General features: G+C 35.3%; 1 protein-coding gene across 1 annotated transcript in view; it reads right to left on the minus strand.

Annotated features, from left to right (window-relative positions):
- Window positions 1–18,442, minus strand: part of VCL (vinculin) — a 47,767-nt gene that overhangs the window by 21,796 nt on the left and 7,529 nt on the right. The window contains exons 4-9 of the mRNA XM_026851466.1: window positions 12,728–12,878; window positions 10,714–10,822; window positions 8,234–8,356; window positions 7,810–7,970; window positions 1,810–1,900; window positions 464–611 (exon numbers count right to left, since the gene is read on the minus strand). Of these exons, the coding sequence (XP_026707267.1) occupies window positions 464–611; window positions 1,810–1,900; window positions 7,810–7,970; window positions 8,234–8,356; window positions 10,714–10,822; window positions 12,728–12,878 (783 nt within the window). The remainder of the gene's footprint in view (window positions 1–463; window positions 612–1,809; window positions 1,901–7,809; window positions 7,971–8,233; window positions 8,357–10,713; window positions 10,823–12,727; window positions 12,879–18,442) is intronic.

Here is an 18,442-nt window from a genome sequence, read left to right on the forward strand (position 1 = left end):
AACTGATAAAGGGCTCTGGTTAAATGAAACTCTATGCAAGAAATGCAAATGAAGTTTAGCAGAATTTATCAGTGACTGATAAACAACAACAACTACTGCTTGTGGTCTAACATCTCAATAAACAGCTAAAAACTAGAATACTCATATATGTATTACAGTCACTGGGGTATATCCTCTTTGGAGAACAGACTTAAGTAGAGTTTAAAATTTCATTTCTGACTAATTTGGAGGAAGGTTATGTGTTTGACATTAATCAAGGTCTGAATTATTACCTGAGCAATTTTGCTCATCATGTTATATAATTAAGATTTCACATGTTAAAACATATTACTCTTATCAGAAGAGACTGAAGGAAAAAAGGCAAAACAGAGCTACTTTTACAGGTTAGGAATTAACAACTGCATGTTCAGAAAACCTGTTTCAATAGTACTGGAAAACTGTCCATTTAAAGTAATAGATTTACCTAGCTCGGAGGTCAGCCAGCTGATCAGTCATCTGGCCCAGCGTTTTGCATGTTCCCAGAATCTCTCTGCGTTCCTTGCCTGCACACAGTTCTCCTGCTTTTCCAGCTTCATCAAGGATCTGCCTTATTGCTTGCTCACCAGCATCCCCTAAGATGCAGAGTCAGTTAGTAAAATCAACAAGAAATTCCTTGACATGTAAAATGCTAGTCTCATCATGTCCCACCACATTAACTATATTAGGTTCAGCCGCAAAAATACATTTATCAAAAACTATGAGATATACACCAAATGTGATAATTATAATGGGACAATATTTCTGAAACAATATAGCATAATCTTAATGATCATGTGCCATATTTTTCAAGTCATTTAATCATAGTTATTATAGCTTAATTTCTATTAATATTTCATTTGTAGAATCTGCAACTCAAGCTGAGAAGGGAAAGAGTAATATGGCAAGATTCATATAGCCTTAACCTCAGCCAGTTGCAAATTTGATTTGATTTTGGCTAAAGAAGATGCAAGAACAACATTCCTTTTACTTGCAACCCACCCAGATCCCATAATTATCACGCCCAGTAAATAATGATTTTCTGTTAAGCTCTACAATTATCTTCACATTTGTCCTTAGCTACTGAATTCTTCATATTTTATGTCATTAATTGTCACTGTCAGCGATAGAAGGCTTTGAAAATAACTTTGAGGTTTCTGGAATTAAATGTGGCAAGGAGAATGAGGTCATAACTAGTATAAGCAGAAGCTCCACAGATAACAATTCACTTCTGATGTATATACAACTATTATTTTGGCTTCAATTTTGGAGGAAGCCTTTCCAAGTCCAAATGGAACAGGCCTCTATCTGGTTTTATTTGCTTTAAAGATGCATACAAAGGCAAAACCTTTACATAAGTAAAGGTGACTGTAGTTACAGTATTTATGGCAGATTTTCACGTTAAAAATTTTATGTCAAGACTGAAAGAAAAATGCTTAAAGAGATCGTTTGGCAAATCTAAAGTTACACAAACTTGAAAATACAAAAGAAGGTATTTTAAGTACTAGCAACCACTGAAGTTAAATACTGTTCAATGTAGTTTATGGGGTTTTGTTTTTACTAGTGGACTGCAAAGAAAAAACACTTATGTTATAAAGAGTATACTATTTAGGCAACTGAAAAGAAGCAAAGCTTTCCAGGTCATTTAGACACAACTTGTGAATCTCTAGTATATAAATAAAATAATAAATACAGGCTCCTCCAGAATGATAAACTACGTATGGGTTATTAATTCTTAAAGGCAATTTTGTCTTAAATAACGTAATTATTCAGACTTATTTTTTTAAACATTACCTGGAGGTGCATTTGGATCTCTCAGCCAACTTTTTGCCTGGTTCATCTTTGAATCTATTAAGGCTAAAGCTCTTTTCATGGCTTCAGTATCCTTTACAAAAAAAAAAAACAAACACCAAAATGATTCTCAAAAATCAAAGCATAAATAGTCAACACAGCCAAAGCAGACAGAAGTTCTATAAAGCAGAGTCTACTTACAGAAACACACCCATATAAGCAGCTCAAAACTCATTTTAAAACTAGCATGTCATAATCACTTCTTCCAAATTAAGGCAGACATTTTCATTTCACTCAAAATGCAGAAAATATGCATGCAATTTTAGTGATTTTTCTATTTCTTTATTTTCTAGTGTTTAATTTCTAAAGTCAGAGCTCTAATAAGCATACATCTTGGCGTTAGTTCCATTTTTTTCCTTAATGTACATCAGATCACATAGAAAAGTTGTAACAATAAGATTAAACTTTTCAAAAATGAAAATTGGCCAGTGAATTTTACTGCTTACTTCAGTCTACAAGGATGTACATCTACATTTTTCACTTGCTCTACTGCTTAAAGTCAAACAGCTGCTGTTTGCAGAAAAACAGGCTGCCAGCTAATGCCTGGAATTCTCAAATATGGAATTTAATGTCTTAGGAGACAACCACATGTATTCCCATGTGGTTGTTTTAAACTCAGAACTCCTCTGCCAGGACCATAAGAAAAGCTGCTTCTTTGAATATTATACTGCTATTATCCAGCACCTCTAACCTGAGGAGAAAAAAAACCATCCAGTTCTCATTCCTGTGCATACACTGTTAATTGTTCATGTTTCATCTCTCCACTAGAGGCCAGAAGTTTTCTATCTTACACAAATGGAAAGAAAATGAAACATGTAACTAGTACCTTAAGTAGAAAGTTGGGAAAAAGCCAAAATAGCTTTTTACCACACATCATAGAAATAATCTGAAATGCATTTAACATTCCATAGTATATAGATGATGAAAAGCAGCCTGGCTCTTGCTCTCCAACTGAATTGGACTATCCATGTCCCACTCTTATCAAGAGGAGCCTACTAGCATCAACAATCAGTACGTGGTATAGCATGTGATATCCTGACAACACTAAAGAACTGCTGTGTTTTTGTGGAGTTGTTCACTCTGCATGCTTAGGCTCAAAGATACATCACTGTAAACATTCTGGCATTTTTATTCAGGCTTGTTGGTCTATCAGCTATTCGTAAGGTGCTATAATTCAGCAACCAACTTTCTAAAAGGTCATGCAACAACACTGCTGAATATTTTTAAACAATTATTTTTAAATATTTTGAATCACAGCCTGAAAGAGAGCCCCAAAAGGAATCATTTTCACCTGGATGATCGGTTCTCAAATCTAGAAACTGGGTCTCAGAGCTTAGGTCAGGACATGTCTGAAAAAACTTCTACAGGGTAGGATATGCAGCCAGGGGTGGTGGTGGGCACATTCTTTTAGAAATTATCTTCTCTACAGCTTGAGAATTGTGCATTTAATATATAAGAGACAAGTAAATAATCACTTAAGTATTCAAATGTATATAAAAACTTTCCTAGCTATGAAGGCAGGTGTTACAGTTTTCTATTGTTTTATATATGTGCTGAAGCTACTTCAGTATGGAACTAATGGTCTACTGCAAGCCTATCTATCCAGAAATAATTTGAAACAAAGAACTAACTGAATTTAAAAAGGCAAGAAATGTTGCTTAGTGTATTGATGAGATGATAGGTATTGGATGGCTGAGAAAAGAAGAGTGTTGGGAAAACTAGTTTTGCCCCTCCCTTTTTACTAACACAGGCTTTTGTGTTGTCTGGGCTGCCTGCAGAATTGCAGTTTCAGCAAAATTGTATAGAAGTCTCTGAATCTAAAGTCTTGTATCGGGGGACAAAATCAAGGGTATTCTAGCTTTTACACTCATGATTTTGTAACTGCTAGCACTATCCAAGCAATAATAGAATCCATCTGTCCTATCATATGAAGAATATACGACTGGATAGCTCTGCAGTGTGAATCTTGCTACCTTGTGTGGCCTTTGCACTCACATTTGAAAAATAGTGTTCCGTTCTCCTATTTTTAAAAAAAAAAAAAAAAAAAATTCTAGTGAAATCCTAGTGTAGCCATCAAAGTGTTCCAGGACAACTGCTCTCAAGACACAGATTTCCCATCTTCACAGCTCAAGCTGCCACGGCAAGGAATTCCTCTCAGCTTTAGCCTGATAAGGAGGTGTTGTTTTCACTGCAGTAAGACAAGTAATTTTTAAATAGGAAACCAGAACATATCCTTAACTAGATTTGTTGGTACTGTATGTTTGTTTCTGCCACAGGTGTGTCTGGTGTCAGACACTCTGCAAGCAACAAAGGTATAGCAATCCTGAAATGTCTGAACTTACCTAACAATTCAGGCTATTAAGCAGAAAGAAAAAAGGAGAAATAATCAATTTAAACAAAACAAAGCAACTTGCTCAAGGGTCTTATTGCTTAAAAGTGCCGTGATATTCCTGATTTCTGAAACTGTTTATATGCCTTGTTCCTTCCTAAAGCGCTAAATATGTTTAAAATTTTGCTCTTTGGGATTTGCCAGCATAGTATCAGTTGCAATGAAGAAAAAATCCTACAGCTATCCTGCAAAAAAGTTTCATATAGAGTAGTTTTATCAGCAAAAAACAATTCTTTCCCTCCTCTTCCCACAGCCCCTCTGCTGACCAAAGGAAATTTATTAACAAAAGCAGTACTATTACCTTTCCAGAAGAGATAAACAAGTTAAGTTAAACTGCTAGGTCAACATTGTCTAAAGAGAAAAGAGCAAGCTGGCTTTTTGCAAATCAGTTCCTAAAGTAAATGAGCACTTAATCTACCTTCATGCATCACTTCTGCCACTACCAAGAATATTGAGATTATTCATAGAGCAGATGGTATTGGCACTGCGTTGAAAAGGAGCAAAATAAAACCTACACAATCTCTTGTTGAATATAAAATACAACCTCTGACTCAGTAAAGAGGTCTAGTGTAGCAATATCTGCATTTCATTACCAAAGAAGGCAATGTTGAAGGAAATAGGCAAAGCCAGCCTTCTGGCATAATAGATGGATTAGTCACCACCCAGGGTTCAATCCTGCAAGATACTAGATAATCCTCAGCTTCATACAACTTTTAACTCCCTCAATTTCTGTGGAAATGGAAGATAACTGAATTGAGTATTACCTCAAGTTCATTTAAAAATAAACACTACCAAAAAAAAGCAAGCTAAACTCCCTTGTAAAATTAAGTTCAAGAAAAAGTGGTACAATGCTATGAATGGAAAAAATATACTCTTATTTTTCCCCAAGATTCTGTCAGAGATCAGTATTTTCTCAACATTTCAATTCTAAATCATCATACTATTTAAAAAAATCCACTTCTGGTGGAAGCAAAGATTATTTGCAATCCAGTAACAGTAATGTGCATTTCAGAGTCTAGAAAGACCAAAATAGTTTACAAAAAAAGCCTGCAACTCTGGCTCCATACACTTCTTCATTCTTCACTATCTCTAGGTAGATTTTGTAATAGTTCAATGTATAAACAATTCAACATGGAATAATAAACATAAAATAAATTCCAACATCAACAATAGCATGTACCACACAGGTAAAAATTCAAGGCTGTGCATCCCCAAACACACCTTACTTTGCTCTAGAAAAGCATGGGGAAAAATCTTTCCCTTGAATGCCAGGCACAAAATGCATGCAATAATAATCTCAAGTAGAATTTAAAAAAGCTCCTCCATTTCCCTCCAGAAAAATAATGAGTAAGTCAGTCACTAGATATATATGCAAATACGGGAAAAGGTCTGTAATAGGTGGCCATCAGCAAACTAGTTCCTGCTTCTTCATCCCACTGAATTCTTTGTCATAATTACTTGGTTAATGCTCAGTGCTACAGTTCCAAACTGTCAGCTTATCTTAATTCAAAAAGAAAATACAATTAAGAAGTTCTTAACTCAGAACAGAGTGATACTTTGATTATACTAGTCCACACAACATATTTATGCATTACATACGACCAATATTTTCCATTTGGAAATACTGCTACTACACCGTTTTCTTAATAAAAAAACTTTTATTAATCTGCCTCAATGGGAAGAAGAGTAAGAATTCCCTAAGGCTAAATTGCCAACTTGTTGCAACTTTTTTTTTTTTCCCAGAAAAATTACCAGATTTGTTGTAAAAAAACCCCAAACCTCATATTTTGCAATTAAATAAAAAATAAAGCTGAATTGAAAAAACACATATACAGAACTGAAGTTTTAGGTGCAGACCAAAACAATATGAACCATCTGAACACAAGGAAGGCTGCTGGCAAAATACTACAGAATGGACAAAATTCCTGATTTAATAAAGCTTTCTGGGCATACAGAAAGCTTGCTCCTGCATGACTAGATCCTTTATTTGTTGCTACAGAGACTAGTAACATAAATTAACACAAAAGCATTCAGCAAGAATGTGCTCCAAAATCTTGGGCTAACTCTAATCAGACTCAGAAAGACAGTCTTAATGCGGTTCAGCTCTCAATTATATTCCCTTAGTGACAGCCAATTCTACATATAGCTAGACAGAGCTATTAAGATCCATTTAAAACCTCTGTGTGTATATATACATAAGTATAGTGTCACAGCTGGCACACAAATAAGAAGTTGCACAGCACACAGTCTGCACACAGCACAAAATCCCGCATGCATGCTGTTTTGGTTTTAGTACAAAGTAGAGGTGTAGGGTGTGGAAGAAGGCTTACCTTCTAAAGGTGAAAAAAAGGGTAAGAAACAGGAGAACAAAAACAAAGATGCATAAAGGAGTCATAATAAGGAAGTGATAGTGACAAAATAAATCAAAAGGCAAACTAAGGGTCAAAGTGCCAAACAATATAGGCCAAAGTGATTTTAATGCCTAGATTACATCAATGTTAGATTTTCTGCAAGATTTCATTTGTTAATAAGTCTGGCTTCAGGTCTCTATTTTCTTTAAATATATTTACAGTTACTTGTTGCTCATAGCCCTAACCCTTAAAAAAAAAAAATCAATTTACTTCAAAATATCCCCACAAATTGGCAGGAATTTCAGTTACAAAGCTACATTTACTTCTAAGACCACAACAACACTTACTATTCTGTCAGACCTGCTTTATGTCTGCTAGACATTTCAAGTATCTTCAGTGGGTATCAGTTAAGAGCACCACTAAACTCCAGGTAAGTGGTTGCAGTCACTTACACAGCTTAACACTGAGTTGTAAGGAAACAATACTGCCCATACATTAACTTCACAGACATCATACCCACCCAGAGGCTATTCAGTCTAACATATATTTCACTGAGACAAGGCAAACACTTCAAATTTACTCCCATGTCCAGACTAAAAATGGAGCAGGGGGACAAGGGAGAGAGGTGTTCAAGGAGGGTTCCCCAAAAATTGACTAAAATTTGCACAAAAAATATGACAGCATCATATCTTTTCTAGTAGCATCTAGGAAAAAAGTCTCAGGTAATCTCACTTACAAATGCCTACCTACAAGTCCACTTTAATGTACAGAACAATAACTTTTATACCTAACTTCCCTCTGTCAAATATGATTATGTAGGGTAGATATAGATATCTATATCTATATATAGATATATATATAAAAGAAAAATCCTTCTCTGACAGCAATACACTATATTCCATGATCTCCTAATCATGCCAGAACTAAACTTTGAACAAATCTAAGTCTTCTGTTTGACCATCCAGGTGCAACCACTAGGCCAACTTCAAATGCCACACTTAAAACTCATTGAGAGGGAGCTAATTTTGAAAGATACATTAATATCTCTGAAAATGTTCTTCAATATTAAAGAGATCACATGATGTGATTACATAGTGTTACTGATGCACAAACACATTAACTTGTGTTTTGAGACTGAAATATGTGTATAACATAGTAGATAAAAATTAGATTTCTATATACAAATGTAGGTGTGAAATGTACCTTGCTTGCCCAGGCATCTTCATCCCAGGAAGTGAGTTGTAATACACGGATTATTTCATTTATCTCAGCACTCATTTTCTCTACTGTGAAATTGCGATTTTTCAAAGCCTCTTCTATTCCCTGGCTTTTAGAATTTTTTGTGGTTACAAAAATCTTCATAGCTATGAAAATACCACAGATTAGAAAATGGTACATGCAAAATATGATCAGTGCTTAAGGTAATCTCCTACTGCATTTATATGGAGGTAATACATTTTCTTTTGTATGGATCATTTTATCTCAAAGAGATTGTAGTCCTACTACAAGTAGCACAGTTATTTTCAATGAGTACAGGAGCAATGTCATGAGTGGCTTTTTAATAAACATAAAACATTGGAAATCCCCTTCAAAATAGAGTGATATTAAAAGTTAAAGCCAAAAATACCTGAAATAAGTACTGGTAATAGCTCCTTCACAGTATTCATGGAGTTTACCAGCATAACTCTATGTTCCTGATGAGTTAATTCCTGTTGTCTCTCATCAATCATTTTGGCCATCTTTGTCATTCCTAAAGATTAAAGTAATTGAACATAGTCATAAATGAACATAGTCATACATAAACATACTATTAAGTCTAATTTGCAACAGTTGAGCTTTCTAAATAAGAACAAAGTATAATGAATTATGACAATTATTCTGACATTTAAAACAATGTTTATATTAGCAGCTGTTACTTAAAACACATTCCAGATGCTTCAAAGAAGCTACTGATTCAAAACAGCCACTAAGCAAAGCAGAATGGACTCTTCAAAATTCTTGATTTAAAGCCCCAACAGTAAAATAGGCAAATACCTCAAATGACTACTTTAGGACATGAAGTCACATAATTAGCTTCCAGAGTTCATGCACAGGGTTTTTTTCTCCTTTTCTGTTAAGACTTAATCAAAGCCTTAAGTGTGAATGGCAGAAAAAACAAACATCAGGGGTTGTTTGTTTGCCTTGAGGTTCTACCAGAGTTCATAAATTGTATTTATTTGTAGTTCAGTTCTGCTAGAAATGTTTCACTGTTCTAGAAGTGTGGAAAGAATTAAATTTAGTCTAGAACAAATCTATTTACAGTAGCTAAGACTTGTGAGGTTTAGCAGATAGCACACGTGAAAACTTCAGACAGAGCTTCATAAAAATTTAAGCTGATTTAAATTGGTACTGTTGTGATCCTACTCTCTCTCCTACAGGAGATAAAACTGGAAGAAAGCTCTATACTCTCTGGCTGAATTACTTTTCTGCTGGTTAGCATCATAATATAACAAAAAGGTTAAATGAGCTTTAATGACAATACTGAGAAGTAGTAGAATCCTCACACTGACAGCATAGAGGAGTAAATTGTGCAGAACCACTTTTTCTTTCAAATACAAAAGCCTAAATAGATGTTCACGTTCTCCCCTCTACTTCCAACATAAAACCTATAAGCACTTTGTTGATTTGAAGTGTACATACTCATATTCCTGTTATTTATATAGTGCTCACATTAAGTTTAGAAGCCTGTTGATACAGCTGAAGGGAACAAGGACCAGAGGCATATAAAGTTTTGTGGGCCTGGGCATTTACCTTGGAGAAAGACAATCCTTCTAGAGCATTCCAGAAGCACAAGATTAGCTATTTATTCAGAACACCATGAGTTTAGAGAAGATTATTTGCAATAAAGTACAAGCCTACATCTCATTCTAAAAAATTGTTACTGAGCCAAACAGAGTAAACTGAAGTTTGGGGAAACTTCCACTTTAAAGACATGGAAGACAATGACCACAGAGAAACTGAAATTGTATATACCAAGTCAAAGAACAAGTTTCACGGAAAGAGAAGATTGCCCTTTCTGCTTCACCTTTTCCTGTTCTAAATGAGGCAAAATCTATTTAGTTGAAGGTAACTTCTCAGAGGACATAAAAGAAGTTCAGAGAACACTATACCTTCACATGAAACTTAAGTTTTTCACATCCAAAAACAGGGTGAAGTATACACATGTTAAAAAACCCAAAATAATCTACAAACATGCTCTGTGACATTACAACTGCTAGTCATTTCATTTATGAGCTAGTTATTCTTACTCTACGTATGTATTCTTATTTATATATAAAGTACTAACTGGACTCCTGCTCTGTTTATATAAGCATTCCTTAGTGTAACTTCACTTCCAACATCTTCCTATATTACCACCACCACATCTAGATCTTATAGAACGTTTTTGTTAAATTCCTAAACAACTTTATGATTGCTGAAAGTAAAGCATTAGAGTAGTAGATGACAGATTAATGGCAGTTTTCCACTATAGCATCCCAGTGTTTCACTTACCAATCACTTACTTCCACCAGTGTAAGTGTGAGTTAACACAGCAAAGTAACAAGTAGTGAAGGAGCATCAAATAACAAACAAAAGAATTTCTGTAACACATGGACTTTTGTATTATACTGCAAGACATCTACTTCTGCAACCTCATTAAGATGCTAATATATGATATGTAGCTTATACTATTCCAGGAAATTCCTACTAGGCCTAACCATCTCAGTACAGATGTTTTACCAGCTTAATGGACTTCATAGCTGTGAGTGCTTAATTACACAGCTTTTACAGGTTTTTTGTATTACTAGCACATGCTTACTTCCCTCACATAATATAGTGTAGGAAAAGTAAAGTACATATCATCTACCAACATCTTGACTCTTCTGCATTCTTACAAGAGAATGTGAACCAGAAAAGCATCATCATTGGCCCTCTAGTTTGAAACTGTTTCAAACAGACACTTTCAAAGCAACTGCTTTATCATTGTCCAAACACTCAAAACTTGGGTGAAGAAGGCGCTGGAGTGAAAAAGAGGTAGTGGAAAAGACTATAATTAGTATGTTTATGATATGCTGTAGCAAATCAAACCTGGCCCTAGATTCTTTGTGTATGTCACCAAATCCTCCATAGTCTCTACTACTTCCGCCACAGTCAGATATTCCAATATTCCTTTGCAGACACGGATGATTTTACGGACCTAAAAAAGGAACATTCCATCATTTATTAGCTGAAGCTAAGCTACACTTGAATTAGAAATGCAAGCCTATTATTAGAACAGGTATAGCATTTGCTAACATGATGTATGGGCAAACACAAAGGTTATTGATTATGTTACCTACAATGCCATTACTCACAAGTGCTGTATTGACAAAGACAATATTTAATCGGCATATCACTACTCAGAAATGCAAAATCCTACTTCCAGTGTTTTCATTTTGTTTGATAAATGAAGGATAGCATTGAGAAAACAGGTTACGAGGAAGTGCATTTAAGTATGCTGGCATGCTTGAAGTTTTTAATTGCAATTTCAGCAATTAAAATATTTAACTTAAATCACAAAGCACAACTACATAAAGCAGACTCCAAACTTCCCGGGGAACTATTATTCACCATACAGCTTTACATATGGAGAAAGCATTATCCAGCATTCCGGTGGGAAAGGTTGATCCAACATGTTAAGCTTTCCAGAAAAAAAATCAGTGAAGACTGTACTTTATTTACCTCTGGACATCTGCCACAGCTTAACTTTTTCAGTTCATACTTGATTCCAAAACATTCTCTGTCAGTTAATCTTCTACCCTCCTGAACCATATTATTTCTGACAACACCACATACAATTCTCATTAAAGAATGAGCTAATTAACATTTAATTCCTAACAATTATATGCAGTGTTCAGCGCCTAGAACAGATCATAGTATACTCTAAATGTTATTTCAGTTTTGTCCCAATGTTAGTTTATCTTGAAACATAGTAGGATAGAGACATGCCAACTTTGTATTTGTGAAAAGTCAATTATTCCAGACTAATATTTTTCTTCTGGTTAACATGCAGTCATCAGACTAGTTCAATGAAGCATTAAGTCTTCAAAAGTCAACTAATTTCCTAAACACTGGAAGCAGGGAGATTAAAAGCTATTCCCTTCCTTGCAATTCTATCCTATAACACTTGTAGTACCTATTAAAAACTACTTAAAATAATGAGTTATCAGAAGTGCCATGGAGAAATCCCATAGCATTATCTTCATTTCAGAGAAACATGCTAACAGTACTGTGAGCTGATTAAATGAGAGACAAGGATGCCATATTAAGACTACTCAGAACAGCAGGAAGAGCAACACAGTTTCATAGATTAACAGACTGTTGCAGACATAAAATTTGAAATTAACATCAGCATTTCTTCACAGTAGCATGATATTTGCTATTTAGAAATAAGAAAGACTCCCAGAAAGAGGATCACAAAAGTAAGATTTCTAACAAAGAAATATTTTCAAGTGTAAGACACTCAAACCCCCTTTTTAAGTCTTCTTGCAACTCCGGCTTTTTTGTCCATCTTTAGATGGACAAACAGCATCTCTGAACCACTTTTTGGCTTGTGCAGCAGCCAAAATGTAGCAGTTAGATCTATCAGAACTCATCTTCTAGCTGACCAGCCAGACAGTCCAAATTTGTATTACCTTCCATGCCCCAAGGACAATTAAGTTGCCAGGGCTAATGAGTCAGACAGACCTGTTAGGAAGTGGCCTACAGCTTTTCAGTGAAGGGGTACAGAGAATACAAGGATCAGTAATGGGTACAGTGAAGGGAACACAGGAAAATGTCAGGAAGATGTAAGACAGGGATGATGGGATCTGGACTTTTTGAGGAATAATCGCAGGCAATGACTAAACATTATGTCATACAAAGATGCTCGTAACAAAACAGAGCAACAAGCCTAAACTCCTTCTGACAGAAAGAAATGCAAAAATATCTTTCAGTCAAGCTAAAATGATCAAAACCCCATTCATCTGCTCAATAGTTTAGAATACCTAATTCAGTTAGGTGGGTATTTGAATTAATCATACCACTGTGCAGATACCTATGTCAGTCATGTTGGGATTCCTACCTCTGCTTCATCAAATGTCAGGAGTAAGTCTGATGTTCCAGAAAGGATGCCTCTTGATCCATCAATTAGATAGTCACGAGCTGGTACTGAATAAGGATCTGCTTGCAGCATCTGGGCTGCTCGAACAAGTTTGGTGCAGGCATTCTCCACTCTGTGGAAGGTCAACAGGCAAAACTTGCCAATTAGTTTCTGTCCATATGACAGACTTGAGAAAACATTAGATTTGTTTTTAACTTTACTACTTAAAGCACTGCAAGCAAACTGATCATTATAAACCTTTATAGTTTAAAAGTAGAAGTATTTAGTGTATTTATTTTAACAAGAAACTGTACAACACATTTTCAGAAGTCATGCAATCTTCCAGTGTAGGCAATGTTTGAAGTAATCAGTACAGTCAATACAATGTCATTAAGGAAAGGCCCCAACATGGCAAAACACCTTTCATTCTTAATGACAAGGGCAGGGGACAAAACAAATATTCTTTTAGGACTCTACAGTCAAAGCAGTTGTTAAACTATCAGCCTTGTATTTGCATTGTCATCCAAGAACCAATTGCTACTAATAAATATTAAATGATAGATACACATTAAGACAAAAGAACATAGTATTAAGAAAACTAAGACACAGGGCCCTGCTCATTGAAGCTGTAGTCCTGTTCTTCAGGGTGTTAACACAACATTAACAGCATTTTAAATAGCCACAAAATTCAGTGATATGGTATGAATTTCAAATGCTGCTTGCAATTCCAGACTTAAAAAAAAGATGTGAGGTTTTGCAAGATATTACAGTGTGTAATTACAGTAACACAGAAGGTACTACAATAAGCAAATGAACTCTGAAATTAGGTTCCATCAAGCCATTTAACAATCAACTTTCAAATATTAAGAACTGGAACACTGAAAAGCTTTAGGATTTATTCTATTGTAATTACTTCATAACAGCTTAGAGAAACACAAAATTCAGACTTCACTTCTGTGTAGCTGTGCTACTTGCAACTGTAGTTACTGTCTACACTTACTGTGACTTTCCTCCATTCTCTCCTATTTCTTTGACAGAAATAAGTGTAGCCTAAAACATGTGAATGCTATGTGCTCATTCAAGTTACAGGAGGTTCCAACAAACATTAAACCGTTTTATTACAACACTACTACATTTTATCACAACTTTTTCATGCCTGTCATATAGCCTATTTTTTACTGATCACCTGAACATACTCTTTTATACTTTCAGTTAAGTACTATTGGAAAGTTACACAGTTATCCCATTTTCTCCCCTACGTTCCTTGTTAACACAAATGGCAGAACTTAATGGTTACATCGAAATTTAACTGTAAAAGAAATAAAGACACTCATTACAAGAAAACATACTCTTTTCAGAAAGTAAAGTTTTCACCTAATGGCTCCCTAGGGTAGACTGAATTAGGCCAGCTGACCCTATCATAACCCACTCTTTAGTGAGACATCTACTCAGGACATCAGACAGTGGTAACTCATAACCGAGTAAGAAATACAGGAGGACTTCAAGGCAGAAAGTGAGAATGGTCTGCTCATTACTATGCAATGTACTTAGTTGTATTATCACAGTCAATTGACTTCAGTAAATTAGATTTCCACACTTGCTTCTCAAATTTATTCCTTTCAACTCTGCCAAGAAAGGGATTAACTAATCACCTATTCAGTCAGCTCAGAGCTATAGGCTCAGAAATACTTAATTTCCTACAGTTCGATTTCATGGTCATCTGTTTATTGCTAGTAATTAACTCAAGACTGGCTTTTTCATTCGTAAAGAAAAGAAATAACATAAATGTGTATTACCCCAGAAGCCACCATAAGTAACAAAAATGTTTCTAAAGATTCAAAGTTTTCTTTTACAGTTTTTGGAGTTGAACCTCCAAAAAGGTAAAGTTGCATTTTAATTCTACAAAGTCTATTTTGTATAAACTTCAACGCATTTGGAAGACTTCAGGAGTGTGCACTATGTACAAAAAAGCAGAGTGGTGTTTAAGAATCAGACACCCTACATCCCCCGCTAGGAAACAAAATATTAGAATACGGGGGACAAAAGTAATTCAATTAATTTAAAAAAGCAAAACGAAGAAAAAAATATTTACTGAAACGAACCACTTATTCCATCACAAGAATCAGAAGTTTTTCATAGAAGTACATTGCCATGGTGAATTTTCTAATCCCTGTATGATATCGCAACCTAAAAAAAACCCCCAGCTTTATAATAAAATTAGTTTTGAGGCATGATTATAATAAAGCTAAGTTAACACCAGCCAAATTCTTTTTGGAAAAGACACAGGTCATGATATTTCAAACCATACTACTTATGGTAGTCAACCAGCTTTGTTTCTGTTAGTGCTCCTTACAAAACATGTGAGGAAAAAGTTTAGCTTATGCTAAACTACCATTTTAGGTTTTACCTTTTAGGATTGACCTCTGCTTTTCCCAGAAACGGTTGCCCAAAAATGCCAGACAATGTCTTTGATGTTTGAATAATGGTCATTTCAATTCCTAATCACTTAAGTTATAGTGAGCACTTCCATTACAGTTTAGATTACTTGCAGTTCCAGCAACAGAAATTAAAAAGCAAGTATTTTACATATTAACTTATTAATACAGTTACCAGCAATGCAGCTCCAGCTTGGCAACCAAAATAATGTTAATATAGAATAGCACTGATAATACATAATAATACAGAATAATAGCACTGATAATACATAATAATACAGAATAATACTGCTTGATTTGTCAAATGAGTTTGTGTGTACAAATTAAATGCAGACAAATTTTTATTCTCAGTGTAAACAAATCAGGTGTCACCCTATTCATTGCCTAGAGATTACAGTTCTTTCCTTCTTTATAAGAGAAGTATAGCAAGTAATATGAACACATTGCAAAACATCTGATGTAAGTTACATGCATTACTCATACTCCCTAGTGATTAGACAATGAAGATAAACACAGCATTTTTAACTCTAGGTCAATAGTTCCAATGTGGTTTATGTCAGTAGCAAGCAGAGGGATGCATGATAGTTTCTCAGCAGCCAGCAAACTATTTTGCTACACAACCAAACTCCTACTGAAAAACTTTACAGATTACCATCGTATATATTCATTATGAACCCTCAGTGCCAGTCTCAGGCAAACCAAAACCCAAGTCTTTGGAAAGAATAAGCAGATGTTCTCTCTCATCCTCCAAGTATGGTTCCCTCAAGACTGGTGGTGCTTTTGAATGGACAAAACAAGCACAAGGAATGCAGTGCTAGCACATGAACATTGCTCCTTACCCCATCATCCATGTGCCAGTACAAGTTCTGCCCGAGCACTCCCTTAAAGAGGAATGCCAATTCTTAAACTAACACTTCAGAAACAAAAAAGGTTTGGAATATTTTTTCCTTTTCCTCTCAGGAAAGAAAAAGACAATCCTCATCTCTTTCACTTTCAGCATCCAAATCCTGTCCTTCAAGGCAGGAAAAGGTAAGACTCCCTTGGCAGCTCACCTGTGACTGTCACTTGTCTCTACAACACAAAGATATCAGTGACAATACACTCCATAGTGTTAACAAGGAACTGTTAATATGTACTAGTTCATTTTGATATAAACTCCAGATTAACAAAAACAACAAATGCAATAAGTTATCATTCATAAAGGCTACTGAACATTCCTAACTCACATTACTGCATCTAGGATAGTAAATACTGTGTAAAGTAGGTTTGATTACTGTGACAGTTTTGTTTCCCATTTTTCATTATATCACAATTCAAGCACTCATGAATTGCTGCAGAAAGAGTTCTTGGACCCAGCATAAAGTGGTACTATTCATAAGTGCTTGTATCACATTGTTACAGTAATTTAGCAGATTGTGTCCACTTAAATAGTTAAGTGTTGATCAAAGGCTGATTACAGATTAGCAATTAACAAAATCTCTTATCCTTAATCCCTTAGTTGTCCAGGTGAACAATTAGCTAATTAACTAGAAACTTTATACCTCCTAGAAAATGAATACAATCAAAATAACATGTTTGTATACAACTCATCAAGAAATAAGAAAAAAGTTTAGGCTCATTTCAATACATAAACACTCCCCTCAAAAAAAAAAAAAAAAATCAAACCCCTCTACACTCTTAACAAGATCACACACCAGGAACACAGCATAATAAACTCTGTAATGGATTGTATCAAAGGCCCATTTAGCTCAGCATCCTGTCTCCAAAAGTAGCTGCAAGGAGATGCCTAATGAAGGTTAAGAACAGGATAAGCATTTATCAAGCTTCCTCTGGACACTCTTCCATCCTCTATTTTAAGTTCTTGGGATTTCCTGCAGTTTGTCTATTTGATAACCCACAATGGATTCCTCTAAGTACTTATCTATTAACCTCCAAACCTATATAAAAAATTTTAACAGTACATGACTTGTTGTATGAAAAGGCACTCTCTATTCTTGGTTTATAAACTACTAGCTTAAAGCAATGCCCCCACCAAGCTGTAGCACAGGAAGAAAAGAACAAGTTTATATCTTCTCCATGCAACTCATACTCCCTTAGACATTTGTCAGGGCCTCAATCCCCTCTATCACCTACCCCAGGCTGAAAAGATCCAGCCTACTTACCTTTGCTTTATAGAGAAGCAATGCCATACCTTTGTTCTAAGTCCTTCTATGAGCTTTTCCAGTTCTAGTACAGCCTTTCTAAAACTTAGGGACCAAGGTGTGGGAGGAAAAATATAAAATGACATTTTGGTCTCTTATTCGTTGATGATAAACCTAACATTTGGTTTACTTTTTGACCACTACTGAGCAGATGATGGATGTTCTCACCAATCTATCACAGCTCCAAGACCTTGCTCACTATTGGTAATTCTAAGTTCAGAGTCAGTCATCGTATCCAACACTAGACCTGTTGCTCTCCCACAAGTACGTTTTAGAACTTTTAAAATAACATCATCCACACTTAATACCAAGTCACTCAGTTTAATAAGGTCCAGCTGTAATTTCTCAGAGTCATCCACTAATTTCACTACCCTGTGTAAGATAGGTCATCAGCAAGTACTTTTGCCTCACAGTTCACATCCTGGTTTCTAGCACACTTGTGAACATGGTGAAAGCACAATCCCAGCAGAGATCTCTACAGCCCTACTGATTACAATGCCACCAGGGTTAATCATGTAATTTTTCCTTTCACTTTCAATTTTCTCTTTTCCATACAAGAACTTTTCTTATTACATCGTGGCTACTTAATTTTCTTAAAAGCTTTGCCAAAAAGTTCAGAAATCAGTGTATACTGTATCACTTGGATTACCCTTATCCCTGTTTGTGATATTTCTAAAAACACCAACAGATTTATAAGGCAGAACTTCTCTCCACAAGAACACTGTCAGTTCACCCAAAGCAAATCATATGTATTTGTGATCTGTTAATTCTATTCTCTAGTGTAGAATTTCTAGCCATTTGGTCCAAAGATGTCAGACCTATAGACCTCCTTTCCCGAGATTCCCCTAGAAAGTTTCTCAGGCAGTAGCTTCACCTTGATTGACATCCTGGATGGTCTCAAGTGAAAGACTGTACTTCACCAATAATTCAGTTGTTTCATTCTTGAACTCTTATGCTAATACCACTTGATTCTAGGCTTTTTTTTAATTATTCATTTTGTCAACCTACAGTGCAACAAACTAAATCCTTTTCACTGCCTAACAAATTTTCTCTTTAAACAT

Source organism: Athene cunicularia, assembly GCF_003259725.1.
Source record: "Athene cunicularia isolate RWA chromosome 6 unlocalized genomic scaffold, athCun1 chr6_part1, whole genome shotgun sequence".
In the NCBI taxonomy this organism is placed as follows: domain Eukaryota; kingdom Metazoa; phylum Chordata; class Aves; order Strigiformes; family Strigidae; genus Athene; species Athene cunicularia.